The sequence below is a fragment of the Mirounga angustirostris genome, unplaced genomic scaffold, assembly GCF_029215605.1.
Source record: "Mirounga angustirostris isolate CCGP_5_RB_7025 unplaced genomic scaffold, mMirAng1.0.hap1 SCAF_9, whole genome shotgun sequence".
NCBI classification, from domain to species: Eukaryota; Metazoa; Chordata; class Mammalia; order Carnivora; family Phocidae; genus Mirounga; species Mirounga angustirostris.
This window is the reverse complement of record NW_026991717.1, coordinates 119,250,270-119,276,458: the sequence shown is the minus strand read 5'-3', so window position 1 is coordinate 119,276,458 and position 26,189 is coordinate 119,250,270. Positions and strand designations below refer to the sequence as shown.

Here is a 26,189-nt window from a genome sequence, read left to right as displayed (position 1 = left end):
AAGGAGCGGGCCTGGCTTTGGGGGCTCCTTAGGCAGAGCTGACGTTTGTGTGCTAGTTTCTAAGAGGCTTCCCAATCTTCAGATTGCCCTTGGGGCCGCTGCTTCATCTCAGGCAACGGGTGAGTGCTGTTGGTGGAAGCCAGACTGACTTTCTCCTTCTTCTTCCTTTTAGCCTTTCAGTGTTATGATGTACCCAGCTGGTCCTGGATCTGGTGACTCCCCAGAGGGCTTCCCCGAGCAACCGAGGCTCCAGCCACAAATCGGGAATCACACAGCTCAGACACTAGGTACTGAACTTGGGAGTATGACACAGTCCTTGCTTCCCAACGTGGCTGGGGTAGACTGAGGGTGAGGGATGCGGAAGAGAGACTCAAAGAGGTCTTCGGGTAGCACAGAATTGACAGAAACCCCGGCCTTCATTTAGTGATCCCTGCTTTGTTCGGTCAACAAAGATTTGGTCCCTTCTCTGTGCCTGGCACTGTTGTAAGCCCTGGAGAGACACCCCAATGAAAACCAACCGACCAGACTCGGTCCCTGCCTTGTGGAGCTTTTCCCCCTGCCTTCGACTCCCTTCCCAATGGGACACCCCCTTTTTTCCAGATTGGGTAAAAAGAGGGCTCATTGGGAATAGGATGGGAAAGGAGACAAAGGTGTGGACTTAATTTGTGACCTAGAATCTGAGCTGGGGAAGACTGAGCAGAGTCAGGAAAAGAAAACAAATGGGGAAGAACGCGCTCTCTTCTCTGGGATGAGAAGAGAGAGATTATAGAAGCCGGGGCTGGTGAGGCTTTAGAGAAAGTCCAGCCCCTCATTTTACAGGTGAGGAAACTGCGGGACGGAGAGGTTATAGTGTACCCCAAGGGGACCCCTAGTTAGGTGGCAAAAGTGGGAATGAAACTGCGGCCCTGGAACGATACTATGCAGCCTCCAGCGAGGCGCTTAATTTTCAAACTGGGCCGCTGGATGCTTCGGGGAGCTAGGCGGGCCGTTACCACGGGAACAGGCTCCCCGCCCCCGCGGGCCCCCGCGTGGCACTGCGCTCCCAATAAAGTTGTTGTTGAAGCGCAGCGGTACCACGTGAGCCGGCCCGGGGGCGGGGCCGGGGGCGGGGCCGAGCCGAGAGAGACCCCGCGGGCGGCGGTGAGGAGGGGAGGCGGGCGCGGGCACGAGCGCGGCGGCCGGCCATGATCGCGTCGTGCCTGTGTTACCTGCTGCTGCCCGCCGCGCGCCTCTTCCGTGCGCTCTCAGGTACCGGCCCCGCGTCCTGGCAGGCGGGTGCCAGGCCCGGGCCCACGTCGGCGGGGCCCCGCGGGGCCTGGGGCGGCGTGCGGCGCGTCGGGCCTCACGACCACTTCTCCCCGACCAAGGTGTGGGGAGGCGGCCCTCGGCCCCCGGTGTCCGTCCTGGGCCCCACGAGGCCCGGGCCCGGCCGGCGCCCCTCCTCTCCCCGCGCCTGTGGCCTGGTGGCGTCCGGCCACAGTTAACGTGGGAGGGGGCCGGCGAAGGGGCGGGAGCCGTCCTTCCCGGGCCCCGGGGGTGCACAGCTTTCAGGGGTCCGCAGAGTCACTGCCCGGAGGGGTCGGCGAGGGTTGGCAACTCGGGTCGAGGCGAGCGCCCCGAATTGTCGGGGGCGGGGGGTCTGTGGGCCGAAGACCCGCACGTACCTGCCTTCCCCCGGGTTACTCCACACTCGCCTTTCACGGCCGCCTCTCCCGTTTCCAGCCGAGGCTTTGGTTGAAAAACTGGTGCTCACAACCCGGAGAGCCCATAAACCCCAGCTCTGAAGCAGTCTCCCGTGCGTTTAGGGATGCGGCGGGGAGGGGCCGATGCCCAGCTGGTCCTTCAGAGCGAGAAGAGAGTTATTCTTTCACTTTTTCATCATCTGCCTGCGCTGCCATTCCTGGTCTTTGAAATTCCCGAGGCTCTTAGGAGAATCACTTCCCACAGAACGCCCAGAATGTTCTCTGGCAATTTAGAGGGCGGGATAGACCAGGAGCTGCTTTCTTGTAGAAATAAGCGCTCAACAGCATTCTGTGCTTTTCCTTTCTGGAACTTTACACAGTGTGTGTGAGTGTGTAAATTCATTTATTTATTTCTGTGTGTCTGCCGCTGGAATGCAAGCTCCAGGAGGGCAGGGCCATGACTGTTTTGCTCCCTGTATCTCCAGTGCTAGCACACTGCCCAGAATGTAGTAGACACTCAATTCCGGATGAGAAACTCCACGGAAGTCATTGTTTTCAGAGAATTAAAGCATATTCCTTTATCCATGTTGCTGTCATTTCTGGAGCTCTCCCGATGTCCAACATGGTAGCCTTGGTGACGTATACTAGTCTACAGGTTTCTAGGCCGGTAGTCAGAATTTAGAGATCTCAGAGGAGGGACCACCTCCCTCTCTCCCCCATTAAAGTAGTGCCACTTTTTTTAAACTTTGTGTATTTGGTTTTTACAGAAGGTTTTCTTTCTTTTCCTTCCTTCCTTCCTTCCTTCCTTCCTTCCTTCCTTCCTTCCTTCCTCCTTCCTTCCTCCCTCCCTTCCTTCCTTCCTCCCTCCCTCCCTCCCTGCCTCCTTCCTTCTTTCCCTCCTTCCTTCCTATAAAACAATTCTGTTGAAAAACCAACCACCACCACCACCACCACCACAAATCTGCGAAATTGGAAAACAAGTGCCCTCACACACATAAACCAGAGAACCTCTGCCATCTGGTATGCAGAGGATGTTTCAAGGGACAGGGAATTAGCAAATCTGAGATTAAAGCCAGCAATGAAGTTCATGGATTTAAAGCAGGGTTTCGCAATCTCAGCACTATTGACATTTGGGTCTGGATGATTTGTTGTGGGGCTGTCCTTTGCACTGCAGGATGTCCAGTAGTATCCTTCTCCACTAACCTCTAGATGCCAGTAGCATCCCCACAGTTTTGACATCCACTGTGTTTCCAGATAATACCACATGTCCCCTGAGGGCAAAATTACCCCTGGTTGAAAACCACTGGGTTAGAGGGACATAAATCCACATAGACTATAAATAAGATAGTATCTTTCAACATTTGAACCATTTTGAAGCTTTTCTTGCCTTTTAAAAAATAGAGCTGATAAAATGAATCTCTGGTGATTGAGGGTGAGCGTGTCCCTGTCTTGTGCTGTAAATAAGTGAGTTAGTGAGTGTGGGTGTTTGCACCAAAATACTGTGCTTGGAGTTTGGGGGCTCTAATATTAGAGTTTTCCCACTTGCTTTCTTGCCTGTTGGCTGTCATTTGTGGCCGCTGTGGCAGAGAGATGACAGCTGTCTCTTGCTGTCACTTGTTGGCACCTTCCGATTTACAGCTTCTGGCATGTTATGGAATGGGAAGGCTGATAATGAAGTTTGTGAAGATTTATGAATAGAATATATAGCTTCGAGAAAAAGAGCAAGGGCCTTTGCCAAGAAGTAAATTGTATAGATTTTGAGACTCCCTTTTTGTCTACCTCAGGAGTTTTTCTTTTGGAATGTATTTATAGATTAGGGGATTTATAGAACTAGAAAGGCTCTTGGAGATTATGTAGTTCAAACTTCCCCTGTCCCCCTTTACAGTCAAGAGTGAGCCCCTCTTACTAGGGGCATTGTCCAAGATCACATGTTTTGTTAGTTTCAATGCTAGATTATAACCCACAGTTCTGATTCATGGTCAAGTTCTGGTTCCAAGGTAATGTGGCCCTTAGAACCAGAGAGTTGGTGCTTAATAGGAGTTGTAACCTCGAGATAAAAGGGGGGTGGTGGTTATATGTTACCATCTCTGTCCTAGATTATGTGGGACGGCCATTCTTTTTTTGTTTTTTTTTTAAGATTTTATTTATTTATTTGACAGACAGAGATACAGCGAGAGAGGGAACACAAGCAGGGGGAGTGGGAGAGGGAGAAGTAGGCCTCCCGCCAAGCAGGGAGCCCGATGCGGGGCTCGATCCCAGGACTCTGGGATCACGACCCGAGCCGAAGGCAGACGCTTAACGACTGAGCCACCCAGGTGCCCCGGGACGGCCATTCTTTCATTCAAGCACTGAATATATATCAGATCCCTACCATACAAATTAGTTAGTACTTGTCAAGCACTTAGAATAGTACCTGGCACATAGTAAGCACTTTATGCTAATGATGATGGCATTCCAGGCACTAAAATGGGCAGGCTCAGTGATGGATGGTACCACGATGATCAAGGTGCATGTGATTCTTGCTTGTATGGGACTTTTGTTCTAATTGGGAGAAGAGTACGGATTGGGGGACATTGTCATCTTATAACATGATATTTTGGCTTGCTTCTTAGATGCTTTCTTCACATGTCGAAAAAATGCCCTCCTGGCGAAGAGCTCGTCCACCCAGGTAGAGGGCAACTTTGCCATGGCCCCTCGGGGGCCCGACCAGGAGGAGTGTGAGGGCCTGCTACAGCAGTGGCGAGAAGAAGGGTCGAGCCAGGTGCTCTCAACTTCGAGTGAGGGTCCCCTTGTAGATAAGGGACTAGCCCAGAGCAGCCTGGCGCTCCTGATGGATAATCCCGGAGAACAGGATGCTGCTTCAGAGGACAAGTGGTCCAGCAGGCAGCTGAGTGACCTGCGGGCAGCAGAGAACCTGGAGGAGCCTTTCCCCGAGGTGCTAGGAGAGGAGCCACTGCCAGAGGTCGAGGTCCCAATGTGGGCAGCTGTCCCCATGCAGACCGGCCCCCAGTATGCAGACTGTGCTGTCCTCCCAGTGGGTGCCCTGGCTGCAGAGCAGTGGGAAGAGGACCCCGCAGTGGTGGCCTGGAGCATAGCACCCGAGCCTATGCCCCAGGAAGAGGCTCCCATCTGGCCTTTTGATGGCCTGGGGCAGTTGCAGCCTCCCCCAATGGAAATCCCATATCATGGTGAGTCTGACAACTGGCTGAGGGAGCCTGGGCAGCAGCTTGTCTCCAGTGTGAGCAGAGCCATTGCTAGAGAGAAGATTCTCTGGCAGCGAGCTCTGTTGCTGCCTTCTGTTTTTCTGAGAATCTTACAATATCAGATCTAGAGGGGCCTTAGAGATTGTCTCATCCAGCCCCATGTCTTTCAAATGAAATAGCCGCGGTGCAGAGCGGTGGCAGGACATGCCTGAAGTCACATAGCCAGGTAGAGGCAGAACTGAAAGCACACCCTCGTTCTGATTCTCCACGATATTGTTTCTAGGAGTAGTGGTGGAGAGATCTCAGGGCCTCCACTCTCTGCCTCAACCAGAATTTTATCTTCTGGTTTTATCTGTGTTATATATTTGGCTTCCATTAAAATTTGAAGAATGAGTTCTGTGGCTCAAATAGCTTTGAAATCCACTTTGCAGCTCCATGCTCTAGGGGAGGTGGGGACATGTGATTTATAGCCCCACAGGCTTTTTTGAGTTTAAAGGTTAGGAAACACCCAAGGCTGAGATTACTCTAGAAATGTCTTTAACCTCAGGTGACTATGAAGCACATTGATCTGTGATTCTCTAGAGATCTATAGATTTATCAAAAGCGAGAAATTGTCAGCCTAGGTTTATTGAACATGTACCAGGTACTATGCTAGGTGCAGTGGCGAACAGGCCAAGGTTGTCTCTGGCTTTGTGGAGCTTACTATCTAGTCTGCAAATGTCCTAAGAGTGCTGCTCAAATAGCCATAGAGATGCTATGGCATTCCCTGGGTGGCAGGGAAGATGAAAAAAGGAACTTCAGGCATAGTATCTCTGAGTCAGGAGTGGAGATGGCAGGCCCTGAGGATAACAGGTACTTGTTGTGGACCTCTTCTTTCCACCCCTTTGCAGAAATCTTGTGGCGAGAATGGGAGGATTTCTCCGCTCAGCCAGATGCTCAGGGCCTGGAGGCGGGGGATGGCCCTCAGTTCCAGTTCACTCTGATGTCCTATAACATCCTGGCCCAGGACCTGATGCAGCAGAGCTCAGAGCTCTACCTGCATTGCCATCCAGATATCCTCAATTGGAACTATCGCTTTGCGAATCTCCTGCAGGAATTCCAGCACTGGGACCCCGATGTGAGTGAAGAGGGGAGGAAGTGCCATCTTGTATTTGCTTTGAACGTGGGCTATTTCCCAGTGCTCTTAGAAAATGAGTTCAACCCCATAGTTGTTTATAGGATTGGAGTTCTGCCTAGGGCTAGAGCTTTCCTGCCTGGAGTAAATGAGTTTTTGGCAGGTGCTGAGAAGACTCCGTGGGTGCACACTTTCCAGCACCTTTATGCAGGGAGGGAGACTTGAGGGATTCAAGAAGTGGGAAAATCCAGCGCATGCATCTGGTCTGCTCAGCTTAACTCTAGGCCTGTCCTTGCTGCTGGTGGCTGTGTGGGAAGAGTCAGCCCTGTGGAAAGTTCCAGTGTGACCCTGCGTGAGACAGGCAGCAGCTTCCCACCTGGCCTCTGTGCCTGCTCCTAGGGTGGGAGTCACTTTCTAGCACTGTTGGTACTTTGGAGTGATTGGTTTCCTTGTCACTTTCCCAGATCCTGTGTCTCCAGGAAGTCCAGGAAGATCATTACTGGGAGCAGCTGGAGCCTTCTCTGCGAATGATGGGTAATGCATGTTCACCGGTCTTGCTTCCTCCAGCCCTGTCTGCTCTCTCCTGAAGGCACCATCTTTTCCTTTTGCTTCAGTAAATCCTCAGTCTCACCTGTGCACTAGCCCCTCCTCCGTATGGGTGAGAAAGAAAGAGTTCTGCCGTTTTAAAGCAATTCTGACATTTACTGCCATTTAGTCCTTGAAGTAACCCACCCTGTGAGGCTGAGTTATTGTTATCCCCGTTTCTACAATGAGGACACTGAGGTTCTGCAAATGTGTGTGACTTGCTCAAGGTCACCCAAGCTACAAAGCTAGGAGGTTGTGGAGCTAGGACTCTGATTTATCTGACTCTAGAATCCATGCTTTTCCTATCCAGTTATATTGCTTCACACCCTTCTGTCCTACTTCCCCTTTAGCCACTCGGTCACCTGGCTATAACTGTAAGGGGACGTCTGCAGAACCAAGGAGTTGGCAAGGACAGGAACCCCCTTCCTGAGCAGCAGGAGCAGTGCCATAGGCACACACGCCCCGGCTACTGCCGCTGGTTGGAGGGATTCAAGCTTGGAGGACTCTGACCCATCTCCTTGGCCGGGTGTTCCTTGCAGGTTTTACCTGTTTCTACAAGAGGAGGACCGGGTGTAAAACAGATGGCTGTGCTGTCTGCTACAAGCCCACGAGATTCCGTCTGCTCTGTGCCAGCCCTGTGGAGTACTTCCGGCCTGGCTTGGAGCTCCTCAATCGGGACAACGTGGGCTTAGTGTTGCTGCTGCAGCCACTAGTCCCAGAAGGCCTGGGGCAAGTGTCGGTGGCCCCCCTCTGTGTGGCAAATACTCATGTCCTATACAACCCACGCCGGGGTGATGTCAAGCTGGCCCAGATGGCCATTCTCTTGGCCGAAGTGGACAAAGTAGCCAGGTTGTCTGATGGCAGCCATTGCCCCATCATCTTGTGTGGGGATCTGAATTCTGTTCCTGATTCACCTCTCTACAACTTCATCAGGGATGGAGAGCTCCAGTACCATGGGATGCCAGCCTGGAAGGTGAAATGGGAGAGGCCACTGCGGGGGTGGGAATACGGCCAAGGGAGAGATTCAGGTATGGGCAGCTAGTGCTGCTTCTGTGGCAGGGACCTCAGTTACACCTTTTCTGGCTCCCTCCGGCTTTTTCTTGTTCTGGTGAATAGTCTGTACTCAAGCCTGGAAGTTAGAAATTCCAGGGTGCCTTTGGCATCTTGAAATCCTTTCAGTTTTTATCATTAATTTTTAGTTTATAAGTAATACAGAAGTGCATCCTGGCAAGAATTCAAACATTGTAAAATAAGAGCAAAACCCTCTTTATCACCTACATTCCTTACCTTTCCCTTTCGAGTGAAGTAGTAACTGTTTGAAGTTTGGTGGTGGTCTCCCAGAATATTCTGTATGCATTTACAGTGATATCTATGTTCCTGTGATATTGTAATGATAATTTACATTTATTAGGCCCTTCTTGGGTTCCAGGTGCTATTTTGGCACTTTACACGTGTTAACTCACTCAACTTTGACAGTTTCTATCATTGCTTCCATTTTTTAAGTGAGGAAACTAAGGCGTAGAGAAGTTTGGCAGTTTGTTGGCTCTAGGCTATGCAGGTAGCTAGTGGTGGAGCCAGGATCCCAGAGCTCTTGCCCTCCGATACTGTGCTATAATTGCTTCTGACAGCTGATATATGATCATATGATATATGATAAACCTATTACTGTATGTTTCATTCTGTAGCTTGGTTTTTTTCACTCAACAATGTATATATGGGTCTATCTCATTCCTTTTAACTGCTGAATGTTGATATCATAGATTCATAGTTTTATCCCATTTAGCCCTGCTGATGGACATTCAGCTTGTGCTGATTTCTTTATATGTCACTTAATCTCCCTGTTCCTCTGTTTGGCCACTGCTGTCCAACTTATTGCTTAGCTTTTGGCGAGGCGCAGTGGAGAAAGGACACAAAATGGCTGAATAGTTGAGCACTTTGGGCTTTTATTTTAATGAGGTTACTCAAATGCCAGCAATGTCCTGGTTCCCATGTGTGCAGAGAAAGGTCTTATCCTGTCGGAAAGCTGCTATAATCAAGGAGCTCGGAGAATGGGAAAAAGAATTTACTAAGTGCCTACCATGTGACCACGCCATTAAGCATAGTGATTAAGAGCCGACAGTCCTGAGTTCCAGTCCCTGCTCTGCTACCTTGTGCAAGTTAACCTCCTTAAGCCCCATGCCTCATCTATACACTAGGGATACAATGGGACCCACTTTAGAGGGCTTTTTTTGTTGTTGTTTCGTGGATCGAATACAAGAACGCATGGTAAAGTGTTTTCCAGTTCCTGCTTCAGAGGAAGCAGTCAGCCATCAGTTGTTATTATCAAGATTCTTAATTGTAGGTGATATTATTATCCCATTTTATAGTAGAGGATATTGAACCCTAGAGAGTTAACTAACTTGCCCTAAGTTACACAGTAAGGAAGTGACCATTAAATTTTAGATTTGTCTTACTTGAGATCGCATATTGAAAATTTATGTCCTTCACGGGCAGAGATTGTATCTGTCATTGCGCTCTCCCCAACACTTAGCTAGCGTCTTGCACATAGCTGGCATTCAAATATTTATTGTTGTTAAATGAAATAAAGGGAATTTTGCTACACACGGTGGAGATGTGCAGATGACTGATGTTACCCAGTGTTTCCCTACTACATTCTGTCCATTGCCAGGCTGCTCATTGGCTTTGACCGAGGTTGGTGACATAGATACAGTAAAGTTCTTTGGTGCATTTCCCATTTGGTTTGACCCTGTGTTTTCCTCGTGGTGGACTTAAGATGCTAAACCTTGATCCCAGAAGATCTGAAGATCAGGATAAAACCTTTTCCCTCTGCAAATTAAAGCCCCCTGAAAGTTGATATTCCCCATGGAGACTCATGTAGATTTTTCTGAGGTGAAATTTAGGGGACTGTATGTTCATACAGTTCTATTCTCTTTGACTCACGTACCTTATTCTCTTAGCCCTTGTTTCTGCTTTGTGGCTATTTCAGTGCTTCTGGTTTAAAAAAAAAATGGTTTTAATTAGCTCCTTATTTTTAACCTTCCCCTGAGACTGACGCGTTTTGCTTATGTTATGTACACAGTGTGTGATTGTGTTCGTGTGTGTCTGCATGTCCCAAATCACGGGCTGTTTTCTTTTTCCATCTCGGTATCCTCATCCCCACCTGCTATTTCCTTCTAGGTCTCTGGACAGGAAGACTTCTCTCATCAGCTTTACCAGAGGAAGCTGCAGGCGCCACTCTGGCCCAGCTCCCTGGGCATCACTGACTGCTGTCAGTATTTCACCTCCTGTCACCCCAAGAGAGCAGGTGAGCCTGTGCCACATTCTTGGTTGGCTGTGCCTCTGTGCCCATTTTGGGAGACAGCTGGTATTTTAGTGACAAGAGAAAATGTAATTCCCTCAATTCTCTTAGCAAGTTCCTTTGTTTTTTCCACTGTCCTCCTCATGACCTCCTGGCGAAATGGACAACTTTAAATCCTATCTGTTGGAAAATCAGCTTGTCTTCAGAGCCAGGCTTCCTCTGTGTCCCTACACTGGAAGCTTCTCAGTATTAAGGCGGTGTCAGCATGTGGCTTCTCTTCCTTTCTCTCACTGTATGGCTTTTCCTGGTTTGCAGAGAGACTAAAGTATAGCCGAGACTTCCTGCTGCGATTCCGTTTCTGTGACATCGCCTGTCAGCGACCAGTAGGACTGGTTCTTGTGGAAGGAGTGACAGATACTAAGCCAGGTAATGGAAACTAAGCTTGTTTTCTTGGTCTTCTTTCCTCTTCACCCCTGATATTTGTCACTTATGTGGTTTCTTAGTCTTTTTGTAGGTATAATTCTTAAGGTCAGTTTCTGGCAATAAGCCTGCTTAGAAGGAAGGTCAGTGGAGTTCTGTGGCCATATACACGCATAGATGTGCAGCACAGTGAGAACATGGACCAGGAATCAAGAGACTTGAGTTCCAATCATGTCTGAGACCTTGGATGAGCCATGTAACCTTTTTAGGCTTAAGTTGGTAATAACCAATGTGTGTGCAGCATATAGGGAAGATGCACATGACAGGGTTTGAAAATCATAAGGTGACGGTAGCCCTGCTTGTGATAGAAAGTTACTCCTACTGAGAACTACCAGATCAAACATGGTGGAGTACACTTGACATTCTCCCCTTCTTGTCTCTGAAACCATTCCAAAGCAACAAGGAGAATGGAAAAAAGCAATGCAAACTCCATCTTTGAGAAAACTAGGAGATCTGAAGGTATCTGAAACCATGAATCACAACATAAGTAGGCACAGAGGCACAGCCAACCAAGAATGTGGCACAGGCTCACCTGCTCTCTTGGGGTGACAGGAGGTGAAATACTGACAGGGGTGCTGTCAGGGGTGCGGGGGTGCTGGAGGAAGTATGCAAGGACTTATCTGGGGACTATGTAGATCTCAATAAAGAACCAGCACAGTGCATTTCTCCAAGGTGAGGAGTGTACCTCAAGGCACAAAATTAAAATCCCTTATTTCATCAGCAAGAATAGGATGCACAGGTTGTGATAGGGAATTGTCTGAACCTGTTTTGGTCTTAATAGGCACTGGAGAAAAGCCTGATCAAGGAATCAAGCCCTATTTGCATTAAGCAATCTGTTTGAGTGGCAGGAAAAGCAATGAGATACTTACAGAGCTGCATATTGCTTTTGGCTGGGGAGAAATAAAGATTAAAAGGACTCATATACAACCCTGGGTCATCAGGAATATTCCTGTTACTTGGAATGCATACCCAGTTCTTCCCTTAGAGAAGCTGTACAGATAGCTGGTACAGAAAAACCTCAACTAATTCAAAGCCAGGCTGCTTAAAAGGAACCAGCATGCAAATTGTGTTATAATACTGCAAGAAAGAAAGAAGAAGGAACAGGAAAAACAAAAGGCAGATAAAGAATGCTTACCTCAAAGATAAAAATTGTTGTCATGAAGCATATGAAAGATTATGATTATTTTCCCATGAATAAAAAAATGAAGCAATTGCCTTTATGAAATAAGAGTCCAAAAATAATTGCCTTTATAAAATAAGTTCAGGCACATTGCAAGACATCAGAAGATGAAATGGAAGCTGCAGAGCTAGGAAAGAATAAAAAATTTAAAAATCACATAAAATGAAGACAAAATTGGGTGCAGCATAAGAAGGAATAGGAATAGATCCTGCTGAAAACAGGCCAAGAGACAGAGGCTATGAAAGAAAAGCGAAATAAAAAGGAAGTAAAAGGATAAAAGGGATTAGAGAGAAATGATAGTAGTGGAAGATAAGGAGACTGTCAACATGCACATAATTGGAGTTCACAAAGAAGAAAACCAATATAATGGCACAGAAGAAATATGTAAAGGTATGATTCAAGGAAGATTTTCCCCAAATTAAAAGATTTGAGTCTTCAAATTGAGAGTACCATGTTTCAGTAAAAAAATGACATAGGAGAATCAACAATAAGACATCTTACTGAAGTTACTAGAAGCCAGAGACAAAAGAAACCTTTGGGCAGTTGAACCAAAAGGATTGGGCTGCTCTTAAGGGTAAAAATAACCAGGTTGGCTTCAGACTTCTTAACGTTATCATTCAGCTCTAGAAGACCGGAGAACAAGGCTTCGAGGAAAGAAGGTATGATTCAAGAATTTCATAGTCAACCAAAAGCTTTTCTTGACCAAACTGCTAGAACAACCTAAAACAACCAAGCAATGGCTGGAAAAACTATATTAGAAGGACTGGTGATAAGCAATGAATTTATTTTTTCTTGTAGGAATTTAATTTGAATTAGCATTTTGCACAAAGTAATGAACATTTCAGTGGCTCTGTTTGTTTTTTTATTTAATTGCAAAACTAAATCTATTATATAGCTGTAGAAATCACGATAATGTTAATGATAATGATGGCCCCCATGCATGAAGCAGCTAGCATGTTCCAGGAACTGAGATGACTGCTGGTATTAAGTGGGCTCAGGCAGGGAAGCAGTGGCTCAGTGTTTTATAATTACAAAATCCTAAAGTTAAAACAGTAGTAGGACCCCACATTTCATGTTAAGAATATATTATTAAAAACCAAAACAAAACAGTATTGTACTTGAAACATAAAACAAGCATTTCAACTCAATAACAAAATTGAACCTTTAAAACACATACTGATGATCACTTTGTAAGTAGAATCATTATGTAGGGGGAAAATATCCAATTCACTAACTGTAAAATAATAGCAGTATTTTCAAAATTGAGATTAAATTTGAGTAAACACACCCATCCACCGTAAGTGTAGTTACCATCTATCACCATACAAAGTTATTACAATATTGACTCTGTTCCCTAACCTTGTACTTTTCATCCCTATGATTTACTTTATAACTGGAATTTTGTACCTCTTAATCTCCTTCACCTATTTTGCCTCTCCCTCACCCTCTCCCTTCTGTCAACCACTGGTTTGTTCCCTGTGTTTATGAGTCTGTTTCTATTTTGTTCTTTGTTTTGGTTTTTAGATTTCACATAAGGTATTTGTCTTTCTTTGTCTAAGTTATTGCACTCATAATGCCCTCTAGGTCCACCCATGTTGTCACATATGGCAAGATTTCATTCTTTCTTAGGGCTGAATAATATTCCGGGTGTGTGTGTGTTTGTGTGTGCACACACTATATGTTCTTTATCCATTTATCTGTTGATGGACACGTGGGTTGCTTCCATATCTTGGCTATCGTAAATGAGGCTGCAGTAAACATAGGGGTGCATGTATCTTTTTGAATTAGTGTTTTTGTTTTCTTTGGGTAAATACCCAGAAGTGGAGTTACTAGGTCATATGGTATTTCTATTTTTAATTTTTTGAGGACCTTCCATACTATTTTCCATAGTGACTAGGTTATATTCCCACCATGAGTAGAAAGACTTAAGTGCAATAAGGAGATCATAATATGTGATCTTTTTTCTAGAAGATGTGTTTAGATATGCTAACAAAGAATATTTCCACTCTAATACTGGAGTCATGCAGCCCACCAGTGCACATCAGAACTTGCTGACTTGACTGTGACACTGGTTTTACTAGGCAGCATGTGAGTTGCAAAAGGAGCTGCAGTGCTAGGAGTGGTGGTCTAACCTTCCCATTGGCTGACACTGCAATGCACCAGAGAATTCTGCATTACCCGAGTTGTGCAATAAAAACATTGTGATTCTCACTCTCCCCAACTCCCTTTGTTGGGGAATAATTCATGAGAAGAGAATCTAAATTTTAAGTCCCCTTCTTGTAAACATTTTCAATTACTAATGATTTCTTTCCAGTATGGTCTTAAAGACACCGAAAGGGGGTTACTGATTTTCTTTCTCATGACCACTTGCCTGTTTCCACTGAACTCTGGACCCTCAGGTCTTTTAACAAATAACAACAAACCATATGCCCAATACAGTACATTATAGAAAAAGCAATGGCTAATAGATGGTTTTTGTAACCGCTATTTACAAACTGACCAGATGGCCACAGACCGAAAGCTGTCTGATCAGTTTTCTAGCCAGGAAAGTTCTGAATCCAGCTTCTCCACTGGCCCATGCCTGGACACAACTTACCCTCTTCCCAAGTACTTGCAGAAGAGCTTACTTGTTTGACTGCTCCCAGTGCTGACTGGGTCAGGAAGACGCTGCAGCTCCGGGAGAGGCAGCCGTGGTCCATGTGCTCATCTGGCCTGGCGGGGCATGCAGAGGCCCCTAGTCCCGTGTGGCTGCCAGAACAGTGCTGTCTGGGCACAGTGCTGCGTGGACAGAACCTGCTGTTGACGGAAGCCATTTGTAGTCCTGCTGCTCACTGAGAGTTTTCTGGTGTATTGTTATGGTAAAGGATACAACTCAAAATGAAGATATTAGCATTATAAATATTTAAGCTTCAAATAACATTACATCAACAATCATAAAGTGAAAGTGCAGGCTTAACAAGGAGCAGTAGTCAGAAAATAACTAATGGTAAAGTGTTTTAATTTATCTGTCTTAGCCCACGATAGGTCAAGTAGAAAAAAGATAACCAAGAATATGGAAGACTTCAGTTAACATGTTGTATATGGTAAATCTGATTGCTGCATATCAAACTCTGAAAATTGAAAGCAAGGACATCTTTTTAAGTATTCGTAGGAAATTCTTAAGAATTAGACCACCAAAAAAAAAAAAAAAACCTCAGTAAATCTCAAACATAGAAGTCATACAGTCTTTCTCTGATCACACATGCAGTAAAAATAGAAATGAGAAACAAAAAAGAAAACATCATCTGGAAAATTTCAAACAACTTTTGAGTCAAAGGTGAAATTTAAGCTAAAATTGCAGAGTATCTAGAAAATAATAATAATGAAAGTACCATATATTTGTGGGATATAGCTAAAACTGTTCAGTGAAAAGTTCATGGAATTATACAGAATATTTAGAGGCACAGAATTACATTTGTAGATAAGAAAAGACAAAAGTAACTAAATTACACGTTCAACTTAAGTTAGAAAAAAAGAACAAATAAGCTGAAAGAAAACAGAAGATACAAATGGGAATAATTTAGAAAACAGAAAAATAGTGGAACTAATAAACTCTAGGAGTTTGTTGTTTGGGCAGAAAAACAGCTGTCAATTAGGTAGGCCCATTAGCCAACCCATTTCGAAGGGCAGGGAAGGAACAAAAAGTATCCGGATGTAGAATAATTAATAGGATTATAAGGGGGTTCTTGGCCCAGCTAAGTGCAAAAGAAATCAAAAACTTAGATGGCATATATTAATTTTAGAAAATGTATTTTAGTAAAGTTGGTTACAGAGGAGAGAGAGAATCTAAGTAGGGAAGAAATACATAAAGTTCTCAGAGATGTAGTACCACAAAAACACCAGGCTCAGGTTGATTGGAGAATTAATCAAACCTTTAAAGAACTTGTAATTCCATTACTATTTAAATTATTACAGTGCACAGAGGAAGAAAGGAGCTGGTTATTTTTATGCAGCAAGTTGACAGAAAAAACTGTCAACGCTAAAATTCTCCACTTATGAATACTGATGCAAAGAAAATTTAAGTAGAAGATCAGGAAATAATCTAGCAGCACATTGAAAGAGCAGTATACCATGACCAAATGGAGTATATCAGAAATACAAAGATTGTTTGATACTGGGAAATCTATTAATATAACTTAACATACTAATATATATAAAATCTATTAAAATATATGAATGTCCAAGAGACTGTTAAAATTCAACATCTATTCTAGATTCTTTTTAAAAGACCCCCCTTAAATTAAGGAAAAACTAGATACAGGCATACCTTGTTTTATTGTGCTTCACTTTATTGTGCTTTGCAGACATTGTATTTTTTACAAATTGAAGGTTTGTGGCAGCCTTACATTGAGCAAGTCTATTAGTACAATTTTTCCGATACCATTTGTTCACTTTGTATCTGTCACATTCTGGTTATTCTTGTAATATTTCAGACTTTTTCATCATTATTATATTTGTTATGGTGATCAGTGATCTTTGATATTATTATTGGAATTGTTTTGGAGGGTCATGAACCACACCCATATAAGATGGCAAACCTAATCGGTCAATATTTTGTGTGTTCTGACTGCTCTCCAGACCAGCCATTCCCCTGTCTTTCTTTCTCCCTCTCCTTAGGCCTCCCTGTTCCCTGAGACAAAACAGTATTGAAGTTAGGCCAACTAGTAACCCTACAACGGCCTCTTAACTGTTCAAGTGAAAGGAAGAGTCGCATGTCTCCCACTAAATCAAGCGCGAGATGATTAAGTTTAGTGAGGAAGGCATGTTGAAAGCCAAAAGCTAGGCCTCTTGCTCCAAACAGTAAGACAAGCTGTGAATGCAAAGGAGAAGTTCTTGAAGGAAATGAAAAGTGCTACTCCAGTGATCATGTGGATGATAAGAAAGCAACAGCCTTACTGCTGATGTGGAGAAACTTTAGTGGTCTGGATGGAAGATCAGCCTAGCCATAACATTTCCTTAAGCCAAAGCCTAGTCCAGAGCAAGGCCCTAATTCTCCTCAATTCTGTGAAGGCTGAGAAGTGAGGGAAGTGCAGAAGAAAAGTCTGAAGCTAGCAGCGGTTGGTTCATAGTGTTTAAGGCAAGAAGCCATCTCCATGACATAAAAGTACAAGGTGAAGCAGCAAGTTATCCAGAAGATCCAGCTAAAATAATTAATGAAGGTGGCTACACTTAATGGATTTTCAATGTAGACGAAACAGCCTTCTGTTAGTAGAAGATGCCATCTGGGACTTTCATAGCTTAAGAGGAGAAGTCAGTGCCTGGTTTCAAAGCTTCAAAGGATAGGCTGACTCTCTTGTTAGGGCCTAACACAGCTGGTGACTTCGAGCTGAAGCCAGTGCTCATTTACCATTCCAAAAATCCTAGGGCCCTAAGAATTATGCTAAATCTATGCTGCCTGTGCTCTCTAAATGGAACAGCAAAGCCTGGATGAGAGCACATCTGTTTGCAACATGATGTACTAAATATTTTAAGCCCACTGTTGAAACCTACTGCCCAGAAAAAAAGATTCCTTTCAAAATATTATCGTTCATTGACAGTGCACCTGGTCACCCAAGACTCTGATGGACATGTACAAAATTAACGTTTTCATGCCTGTTAACATAGTATACATTGTGAAGGCCATGGATCAAGGAATGATTTTGACTTTCAAGTTTTATTATTGAAGAAATACATTTTGTAAGGCTATAGCTCCCACAGATAGTGGTTCCTCTGATGGATCTGGGCAGAGTAAATTGAAACCTTTTGGAAAGGATTCCTTGTTCCAGATGCCGCTAAGAGCATCTGTGACTCCTGAGAAGAGGTCAGAATACCAACATTAATTAACAAGAGTTTGGAAGAAGTTGATTCCAGCCCTCAGGGATGACTATGAGCGGTTCAAGACGTCAATGGAGGATGTAACTGCAGATGTGGTGGAAACAGGAAGAGAACTGGAATGAGCAGTGGAGCCTGGAGATGGGACTGAATTGCTGCAACGCAGGATAAAACTTTAATTTATGAGGAGTTGCTTCTTTTTCTTTTAAGATTTTATTTATTTATTAGGGGGAGAGAGCATGAGCGAGGTGGAGGGCGAGGGGGGAGAGGGACAAGCCAACTCCCCGCCAAGCGGATTCCCAGGACCCTGAGATCATGACCTGAGCTGAAACCAAGAGTCAGACACTTAACTGAACTACCCAGGTGCCCCCAAAGGATTTAAAATATTACATAAACTTAGTTGATAAGGCAGTGGCAGGGTGTGAGAGGATTGACGCCAATGTTGAAAGAAGTTCTCTGGACAAAATGCTATCAAACAGCATTGCATGCTACAGAGAAATCGTTAATAACCACCACCCTCATTAGTCAGCAGCCATCCACATTGAGGCAAGACCCTCCACCAGCAAAAAGATTATGACTTGCTGAAAGTTCGGGTGATGGTTAGCATTTTTTAGCAATAGAATATTTTTAAATTAAGGTATGTACATTTTTTTTAGACACAATGCTATTACACACTTAAAAGACTACAGTATGGTATAAACGTAACTTTTATATGCACTGGGAAACCGAAAAAATTCAGTTGACTGGCTTTATTGGTATATTTACTTTATTGCCATGGTCTGGGATTGAACCCATCTTGTCTTTGAGGTTTGCCCTTAATCCCTTACACCATTAAAATGATCTTGGTCAGTCAGAGTGCATGGTGGCAACAATGTACAGGAGAGGTAAGGAGCAGGAGGAGGGGAGTGGAGCCGCTGCAGGCCTGTAGATTAAAAACCAAAACCAAACCACATTTATCTCAGCTCCACATACTGGCATCTGGCTTAAAGAAGACACTGTAGTAGCATTTCTATCAAAGTCAGGAATAAGACAAGGATGACCATTGTCATTATTTAGCCATATTCAAAGATGCCAGCCAGCAGATTTAGAAACAGAAATGTGGGTCAGAAAACAGAAGTAACAAAATGGAGGGGAAGGGTTAATTACTTGCTCAGGTTGTTAGATAACTGGTGATCCAATCAACTAACAACTATTACAAGCATTAAGATAATTCTGGAAAGTAGCTGGTACAATATGAATATACAGAAATACAATAGTATTCATATATAAAAATAAGGATATATTTGTTAAAAGAGAATAATGAAGAAAAGACCCTATTTATAATACCAACAACAACAAAAAAATCAACAGGGAAAATGTATATAAAGGAATCTTCCATTTAGTCTGAATTATTAAATTTGTTGGCATGAAGTTGTCCATAACATTCCTTTACCCTTTAAAAAAACAGCTTTATTGTGATGAAATTCATATGCCATAAAATCTACCCACTTACAGTGTGTAAGCCAGTGGCTTTTATTCTATTCAGAATTGTGTGTACATCACCAGAATCTAACTGTAGAACATTTTCATCCCTCCCGAAAGGGAACCCTGTATCTATTAGCAGTCATTGTCCATTCACCCCTCCCCTTGTGAAACATTAATTGAACATGGCCATACAGGTTTCTGGACACTCAGTTCTATTCCGTTCACTATATGTCTATCCTTATGCTAGTACCACAATGTCTTATTTCAGCTTTGTATAAGTTTGAGATAGAGAAGTATACATTCTATAACTTTGTGGGGTTTCAAGATTATTTTGTTTTTTCTAAGTCCCTTTTATTTCTATATGAATTTTAGGATCAGCATGTCAATTTCTGCAAAGAAACTAGTTGGGATTTTGATAGGGATCTAGAAATCTATAGATCAGTTTGGGAGGTATTACCATTTTAATAATAATATCTTATGATCAGTGAACATGAATGTCTTTCCATTTATTTAGATCTTTAATTTCTTCCCATGTTTTGTTTCCAGTGTGTAAGTCTTACACTTCTGTGAACTTTATTACTATTTTATTCATTTTGATGATATTGTAAATGGAAATGTTTTCTTAATTTCATTTTTGGATTTTTACTGCTAGTGTATAGAAATACAATTTTTGTATATTCTTATATGTTGCAGTCTTGAGAACTCATTTATTCTAGTAGTTTTTTAGTGGATTTCTTAGGATTTCTGTATAAAAGATCATGTCATCTTGCAAACAGAACTAGCATTACTTCTTCCATTCTAATCTGGATGCCTTTTATTTCTTCTTCTTCCATGATTGCTCTGGCTAGGCCTCTCTAAAGTTGAGTGGTGAGGGTGGACATCTTTGTTTTCCTGATCTTAGGGGTAGAGCTTTTAAGTGTGTTGTGAGTTAAGTATGATGTGAGCCCTGGGGTTTTTGTGGATTCCCTTTATCCTGTTGGAGAAGTTCTCTTCTGTGTCTAGTTTTTTATGTTGCTTTTTCCCCTCCGTAAAGCAGTGTTGAATTTTGTCAAATGGTTTTTTTGTGTGTGTTCAGATGATCATGTGGTTTTTATCCTTCAGTATTCTATTAATATATTACATTAATTGATTTTCAGATGTTAAACCAACCTTATATTCCTAGGATAAATTGTACTTGGTCATAGTATATAATCATTTTTATATTTTGCTGGATTTGGTTTGCTATTACATTGTTCTTTTGGTGTTCTGAGACTTAATATTCAACATGGAGAAGGGGGGGGGTTAAACTCAATTCAGTTCTGACACCATCTACCCAGAGATAGCACCAGATTCCACAGATGAAATAAAGGCTCAGTCAGTCCTGTAAGACTTCCCCACTCCCCAACTTCAGACACCAGTCACAAGCCCAGCCTGTGCTTCCAACAACCCCCTTCTTGGACTTCAGATACCAGTCAAAAGTCCAGGTTGTTAACTGTACTTTCTGACCAACTGGCTGTTATAAATCAGAGGTTCCCATGACCCTCTCCTTCCTTGGGTTTAATTAATATGCTGTAATGGCTCACAAAATTCAGGGAAACATTTTACTCACCAGATTACCCATTTATTATAAAAGGATAAAACTCAGGAACAAGCCATATGGAAGAGACGCATAGGGCAAGATATTTGGGACGCTTCCATGCCCTCTCTAGGCATGCTATTCTCCCCAAATCTCCACCTATTCACCCTGTTCACAGTTGTTTATATTATTCTCATAATTTAAAAATTTCTATAGGGTTGGTAGTGATGGCCCTTCTTTCATTCTTAGTTTTAGTAACTTGAGTCTTTTTTTTTCTTGGTCAGTCTAGCTAAGGGTTTGTCAATTTTGTTGATCCTTGTTACCCTGTTGTCATAGTCAGTTTGGGCTATTATAACAAAATACCACAGCCTAGATGGTTTATAAACCACAGAAATTTATTTCTCACAGTTCTGGGGCTGGAAGTCTAAGATCAGGGTGCCAGAATGATCCAGTTCTGGTGAGGGCCCTCTTTTGGGTTGCTGAGTGCTAACTTCTTGTGTCCTCATGTGGCAGAAAGAGGGTGAGGGAGCTCTCTGGGATCCAAACCTATTATAAGGGCATTAATCCAGTACACAAGGGTACCTAATTACCTCCCAAAGGCCCACCTCCAAATACCATTTCACTGGGGGGTGGGATTTCAACATACTTGGGGGAGACACAAACATTCAGTCCATAATAAGGTCACCGGAAATGTGTATTTTTTTTCCATGTATGTGTGTGTACTTATTTATGTGTATTTAAGAATGTATACATATATGTTACATAGTGTGCATACATATGTATATGCACACATACATGTATACACACACAGCTGATGGTATGTGATAGAAAATCTCTGAAGGAATATAACAGGGATTGGTAACATTGGTTGCCTCTGGAGAGGGAAATTGAGTGGCAGGAGCCCTGGAGCGGGAGGGAGACTTTTCACTGATATTTTTCTCTACATTTTGATTTTTGTACCGTGTGACTCTATTACCTAAAGAATAAATTGAAATAAATTTATTTCTAAAGAATAAATTTAAATAAATTATTTGAAAAGGTGCTGAGCCAGGGAAGAAATGGCTGCATTCAAGGTCTCTGCCTTCCTACAACTTTGATCTGTTGTTTTCTTCGTCCCATCACCTCTTCTCTTCCCCTTTCCCCTTTTGGAGCAATCTGGTCAAGGATCTGAGAGGGATTCCAGGGTGCAAAGTTCTGACCCTGCTTCACTGTCTGGGAATAATAAAACCTTTTCTCTCTGGTCTTCTACAGAGCGACCTGCTGGCTGGGCCCAGTCTGTCCTTGAGGAAGACACTTTGGAGCCTGAGCCTGTCTTCCCCAGGTGATCTTTCTTCCAGTTCCCTGCAGCTTGCTTTCCAGCCCCCATCTGGGTGAATGAGAGAGATTCTCATTGGCTTTCCTGAGGCACTTTTTGCTGAGGTCTCTCTTCTCCTAATACGTGCTAAGCTTTTGGAAGGGCTGGTGTGCAGAGGCCAGAGGTGACCCACCTAGGTTCTTGCAGATGAAGAGCCCATGCACTCTTCCTCAGGGAGTAAGGCTTCACAGAAGAACTTGCTGACCCCTGGACAGGGTACATTAGGTATACTTTACCAGGTAATGAGAGGAGAGTGGGGTGGGGGTGGGGTGAGGAAGGTCAGGGGGACTGCATATAAATGTGTCTGTTTCTAGGCTAATTTTAGCTAAGACCATTTGCCTCTTACTAGCATGGGAAGGAATCTGCTGAGATAGAGTTATTTGGGATTGTCCCTTAAAAACCATAAAACCCGTAGAGGAAGTGACTTTGAGAAAATTTCAGTGTTTGTTGACTGACCTCTTCCCCTTCATCCCTGCAGGACTGTAGGCACCATCCAGCACTGCCTTCACCTGACCTCAGTATATACTCACTTTCTGCCCCAGCATGGCCGCCCAGAAGTCACCACAATGCCCTTGGGTCTTGGAACGACAGTGGATTACATCTTCTTCTCAGCTGAGTCCTGCGAGAATGGGAACAGAACTGGTAAGCCTGTGGATCCTGGGTTCATAGAAGCCATCCTCAGAAGTCCTTGGGAACAGCTGATGGTAGGGCAGGCATTTGGTCACATGGCTTGGGCTGCTGGCAAAAGAGCAGACTCGCAAAAGAGCACATTTCATACCTTCCTGGCACTGGTCATCCTCATCATAATTCCCTTAGGCCACTTGCCTGCCTTCTCTTTTTATCTTTGCAGCATTAGAGAGAGGTGGGCAGAACCAGCCCTACCTCTGTTTAAGAGGTAAAAATAGGGCACCAGGAGGCAAGTGGGTTTTGAACATGGCAGCCATTTAGTGAGGGACTTGGTTAGGTTAGAGACCCTATTTCTTGTTTCTTCACCCTCTACTGGCAGTCACAGTGTGGCAGCCTACCAGCTACATGCCTGTTTTATTTAAAGCATGTCTTTTAAAATGTTTGAATTGATTCCCTATGTTTAAAAAATCAGATTTTATGTAGAAAATCTGGATTTCCAGCTTTTCTCGGAAAATCCGAAGTTTTCATAGATGCTGGGCCTGGGCACACATTCTCCGGTTGCCACATTCTCCCTGAAAACACCCTGCTTCATTCATTGATATATCAGAGTATCTGAGAAAGTGAGGCCTCAGCCAGAGGCAGCAGGGGGAGGTGGGGGAGGGCGGGGGAGCCAAGGGGATGCAGCCTCCATAAAGCATAGCTCCCACAGGCCCCAGCCACCCCATGTAGTGGCCGTGGCTACTTTCCCCACTGGCTTCTGCTTTGTGCCCCAGATCGCAGGCTGTATCAAGATGGGACTCTCAAGCTTCTGGGCCGTCTCTCCCTCCTCTCTGAAGAGATTCTCTGGGCTGCCAACGGCTTACCCAACCCCTTCTGCTCTTCAGACCACCTCTGCCTGCTGGCCAGCTTTGGGATGGAAGTCACCGCCCCATGATGGGGCTCCCAGGGGAAGAGAGCTTCTCTTCCAGAAGAGCTCACTGGATCAGAGACTGGAAATACCCCATGCTTCTGGCAACTTAGATCCAAGAAACTTACGTCCCCTCTCCTCCTCTCCCCTTCCCATTTCCCTTTTCCCATGGTTAGATTTTCTCCAGGCCTGTCCACGTTCTCTGCCTGTGGTCCCTGCCCCGCCCCAACCTCTTCCTAATCCTGTGCCACATACTCAGTGGCCCTGGGAGAGGCCGAAGGGTGGTGGTTTCCCCTTTCCTTCCATGTATCCAGCGTTCCCCCTTAATTTTTAATTACCAGGGTTGTGGGAGCTATTGATCTCATTGGTTATTTGGTTTCAGGCCGTTTCTTGATGGTATCTTCTAACCCAATCTTCTTTCTGCTTTCATGGCCTCTGGGCCCAGCCGTCTTGCCAGGCACACACATGTGAGGTGCGTAGCGTGCATGTGTCCTCTCGGGGTGGGACTCCTCTGTACGGCCGTGCCTGCCTCTGACCAGCCCACTTTCCACACCGGGGCTGTCGCCCTCCTGACAGGTCGAGGGCATGACCTGGTAGCTGTGTGCTGCCACGCAGCAGCAGGGGCATGGGCCCCTCTCCCCTTTTATCCCCTGTGTCTCATGAGGCGCTCGTCATGCCACCCAGGGCATCTGGCCGCTGGGAATGAATGGGCCTCATAGCCTGGAACAGCAGATTCGGGGCTGCACTGCCTGCCGCAGCAGCCTCTGAGCCTCGGACCCAGAGCTCCCACAGCCCTGGCACGCTTTCTCTAGGGCTCGTCCCTTTCCCCAGGCCGCTGTGAGAGAGGTGCCAGTGTGAGCCCCTGTGTGGGGTGAGTGGACTGGAATAAGAGTTTGAGGTTTAAAGGACTAGAAAGAACCTTCAGGAAACTCTTGTCTCACTGGACTCTGCCCCCTGCAGAACTGGGGCAAGGGTGGGAGTCCTGGCAGCGGTGAGAGCAGGCAGGCTGTGCGGCCACTTCAGCCGGGACCCAAGACCTCAGGGACTTGTTCTCTTTCCTCTGCACACCTCCGAAGCTGTCTTCTGTTCCTTTCCTCCCACGACTTTTTACCTCGCTGCTTCCCCCATTCCTGTCCATTTTCTCCTAAAAAAGCCTGATACTTAGGTGGGGCCAAACCCTCTCTGCAGAAGATGGCCTTGGGCAAGACCTGTCCAAGAACTCGAGGGGGCGGTGCTTTAGGATTTGTTCTGGCCAGCAGGGCCTCAGCTGCTCATTGCCAGGGCTTTTCTTCCTAGCACAGGGCCACCCTGGCCCGTTCGGGGGGCCCCTTGCCCACATGTATCACCTGCATGCCTTAATCTTTCATAGCTGGGGTGCAGCCTGGGTGCTCCTGGGCCGGCAGCTCCTCACACCTCCCTCAACTCAGAACAGCTGCTGGTCTCTGCAGATTAGCCTTGCTGCTGCCCCGCTCGGCCTCCGGAATGGGACTGAAGGGAATGGCAGAGAGGCTAGATTAGGGACAGTTAGCCAGAGCTTCTCTCCCCCTTGTTTTGAAAGCCAAAGACCCCGCCTGAATTCTGCTGCTGTGTTCATGGTTATAAGCTTTCCATGCCCAGGTACTGGGGAATTTATCTGTGCGTGTGTATTTTTGAACATTGTATCCTGGGTACTGGGCATGTGCCTGTCTGAGCCCCAGGCCCACCTGTCCACACCCTACCCATCGTTCATTGTGTTTCTCTCTCCCCGGGCACCTCCTGAGATGGTCTCAAGTCAGTGCCCTTTTGGTTTTCAGGACTATGGCCCATCACTGTTCTCTTCTGCCAGGAAATGCAGTTTAAAATGCCTCAAGATGGCAGAGGGCAGGAGTTTTATAAATGATCTTTTCCTTGTTTTCTTATTTGTTTCTGTTTTGGAAATGAAATGGGGGTTTTAAGTGGTCATTTAAGCTCTCTTTTCCAAATAAAGGTTTACCATTTCCCCCCTACTGCTGATCATTTTGTTAGGATCCTGAAAGGCATGGGGGAGAGAAGGCCTGGAGAGTGAGGTGGGCGAGAGGAAGAGACCGATCCTGGGCTGGGTTCTCAGGTGCTAAAGCTTGACCTGAGAAAGGTATAATGGCCCTGTGATAATTGGCACATATCCCTGCTGCTTTGAGGCCTGTGAGGAACAGGGCCTGAAGAAGCCTCCTCGCTTGCCTTTTGTTGGGGTCCAGCTCTCTTCTCCCTCCTCACCAAGTTGGAGGACAGCTCCTTCAGCTGCTTTCATTCCCATTCCGTCTGCTGCCACCATATCTTCCCCTGGTCCACATGCATTTCAGGAGAGTCTGAATGGAACGTAGGGTGAGAAGCATTTTCTTGGTCAAAGCCATGGCAGCTGCGTGAGGCGTGATGTGTGTGTGGCAGTTGCCTCTTGCTCAGTGCCTATTTCTGATCATCTCTTTTACATGCTGGAGTCAGAGCTGGACTGTGGGCCATCTGTCGCTGGGAAGGTTTCCCTTCTGGGCCTCATTCTGCTGGTACTTTCGTCTTCCTCCAGTCTCCTTCTGCAGCAGGTCCATGAAGCCCACATGCCCCTGGGAAGCCTGAAACTAGGTGTGGCTTCCTGCCTTGCCTGAGTAGAATCTCAGACCCCATACCTCTGAATCAGCCTCTGAGAATCTGAATTATTTAAAGTTACCTGGTGCTTCTGTTGAACCACCTGGGTTGGGATTCAGCCGAAAGGAAACAGCCAGAGATACATATTGGCCTGGTCATTTGGTGACTGTGGGTAAGTTCATTCCTTGTTGTGTTTTATATCTTGGTGAAATAGGAATTAAAGTAATAATCTTTTCCACTTGTGAGGAATTTTCAGATCTGAAATTGTGTCGTTTGGGCTTTGGCAAGCAAGGGG

The 26,189-nt window shown here is 45.1% G+C and overlaps 2 protein-coding genes across 2 annotated transcripts in view; one reads left to right on the top strand and one right to left on the bottom strand.

The window, feature by feature from the left end:
• LRRC74A (leucine rich repeat containing 74A) overlaps nt 1–1,821 on the bottom strand; it is a 44,309-nt gene extending 42,488 nt beyond the window's left edge. The window contains exon 1 of the mRNA XM_064571756.1: nt 1,665–1,821. The gene's annotated coding sequence lies outside the window, so the exon portion shown is untranslated. The remainder of the gene's footprint in view (nt 1–1,664) is intronic.
• On the top strand, nt 1,110–25,568 carry ANGEL1 (angel homolog 1). The gene is made up of 10 exons (XM_045901290.3): nt 1,110–1,248; nt 4,295–4,870; nt 5,776–6,002; nt 6,464–6,533; nt 7,124–7,557; nt 9,762–9,888; nt 10,198–10,308; nt 21,663–21,732; nt 22,244–22,407; nt 23,166–25,568. The coding sequence occupies exons 1-10, from the start codon at nt 1,185–1,187 to the stop codon at nt 23,324–23,326; spliced, it is 2,004 nt and encodes a 667-aa protein (XP_045757246.1). The 5' UTR covers nt 1,110–1,184; the 3' UTR covers nt 23,327–25,568.
• Nucleotides 25,569–26,189: the final 621 nt, after the last annotated feature.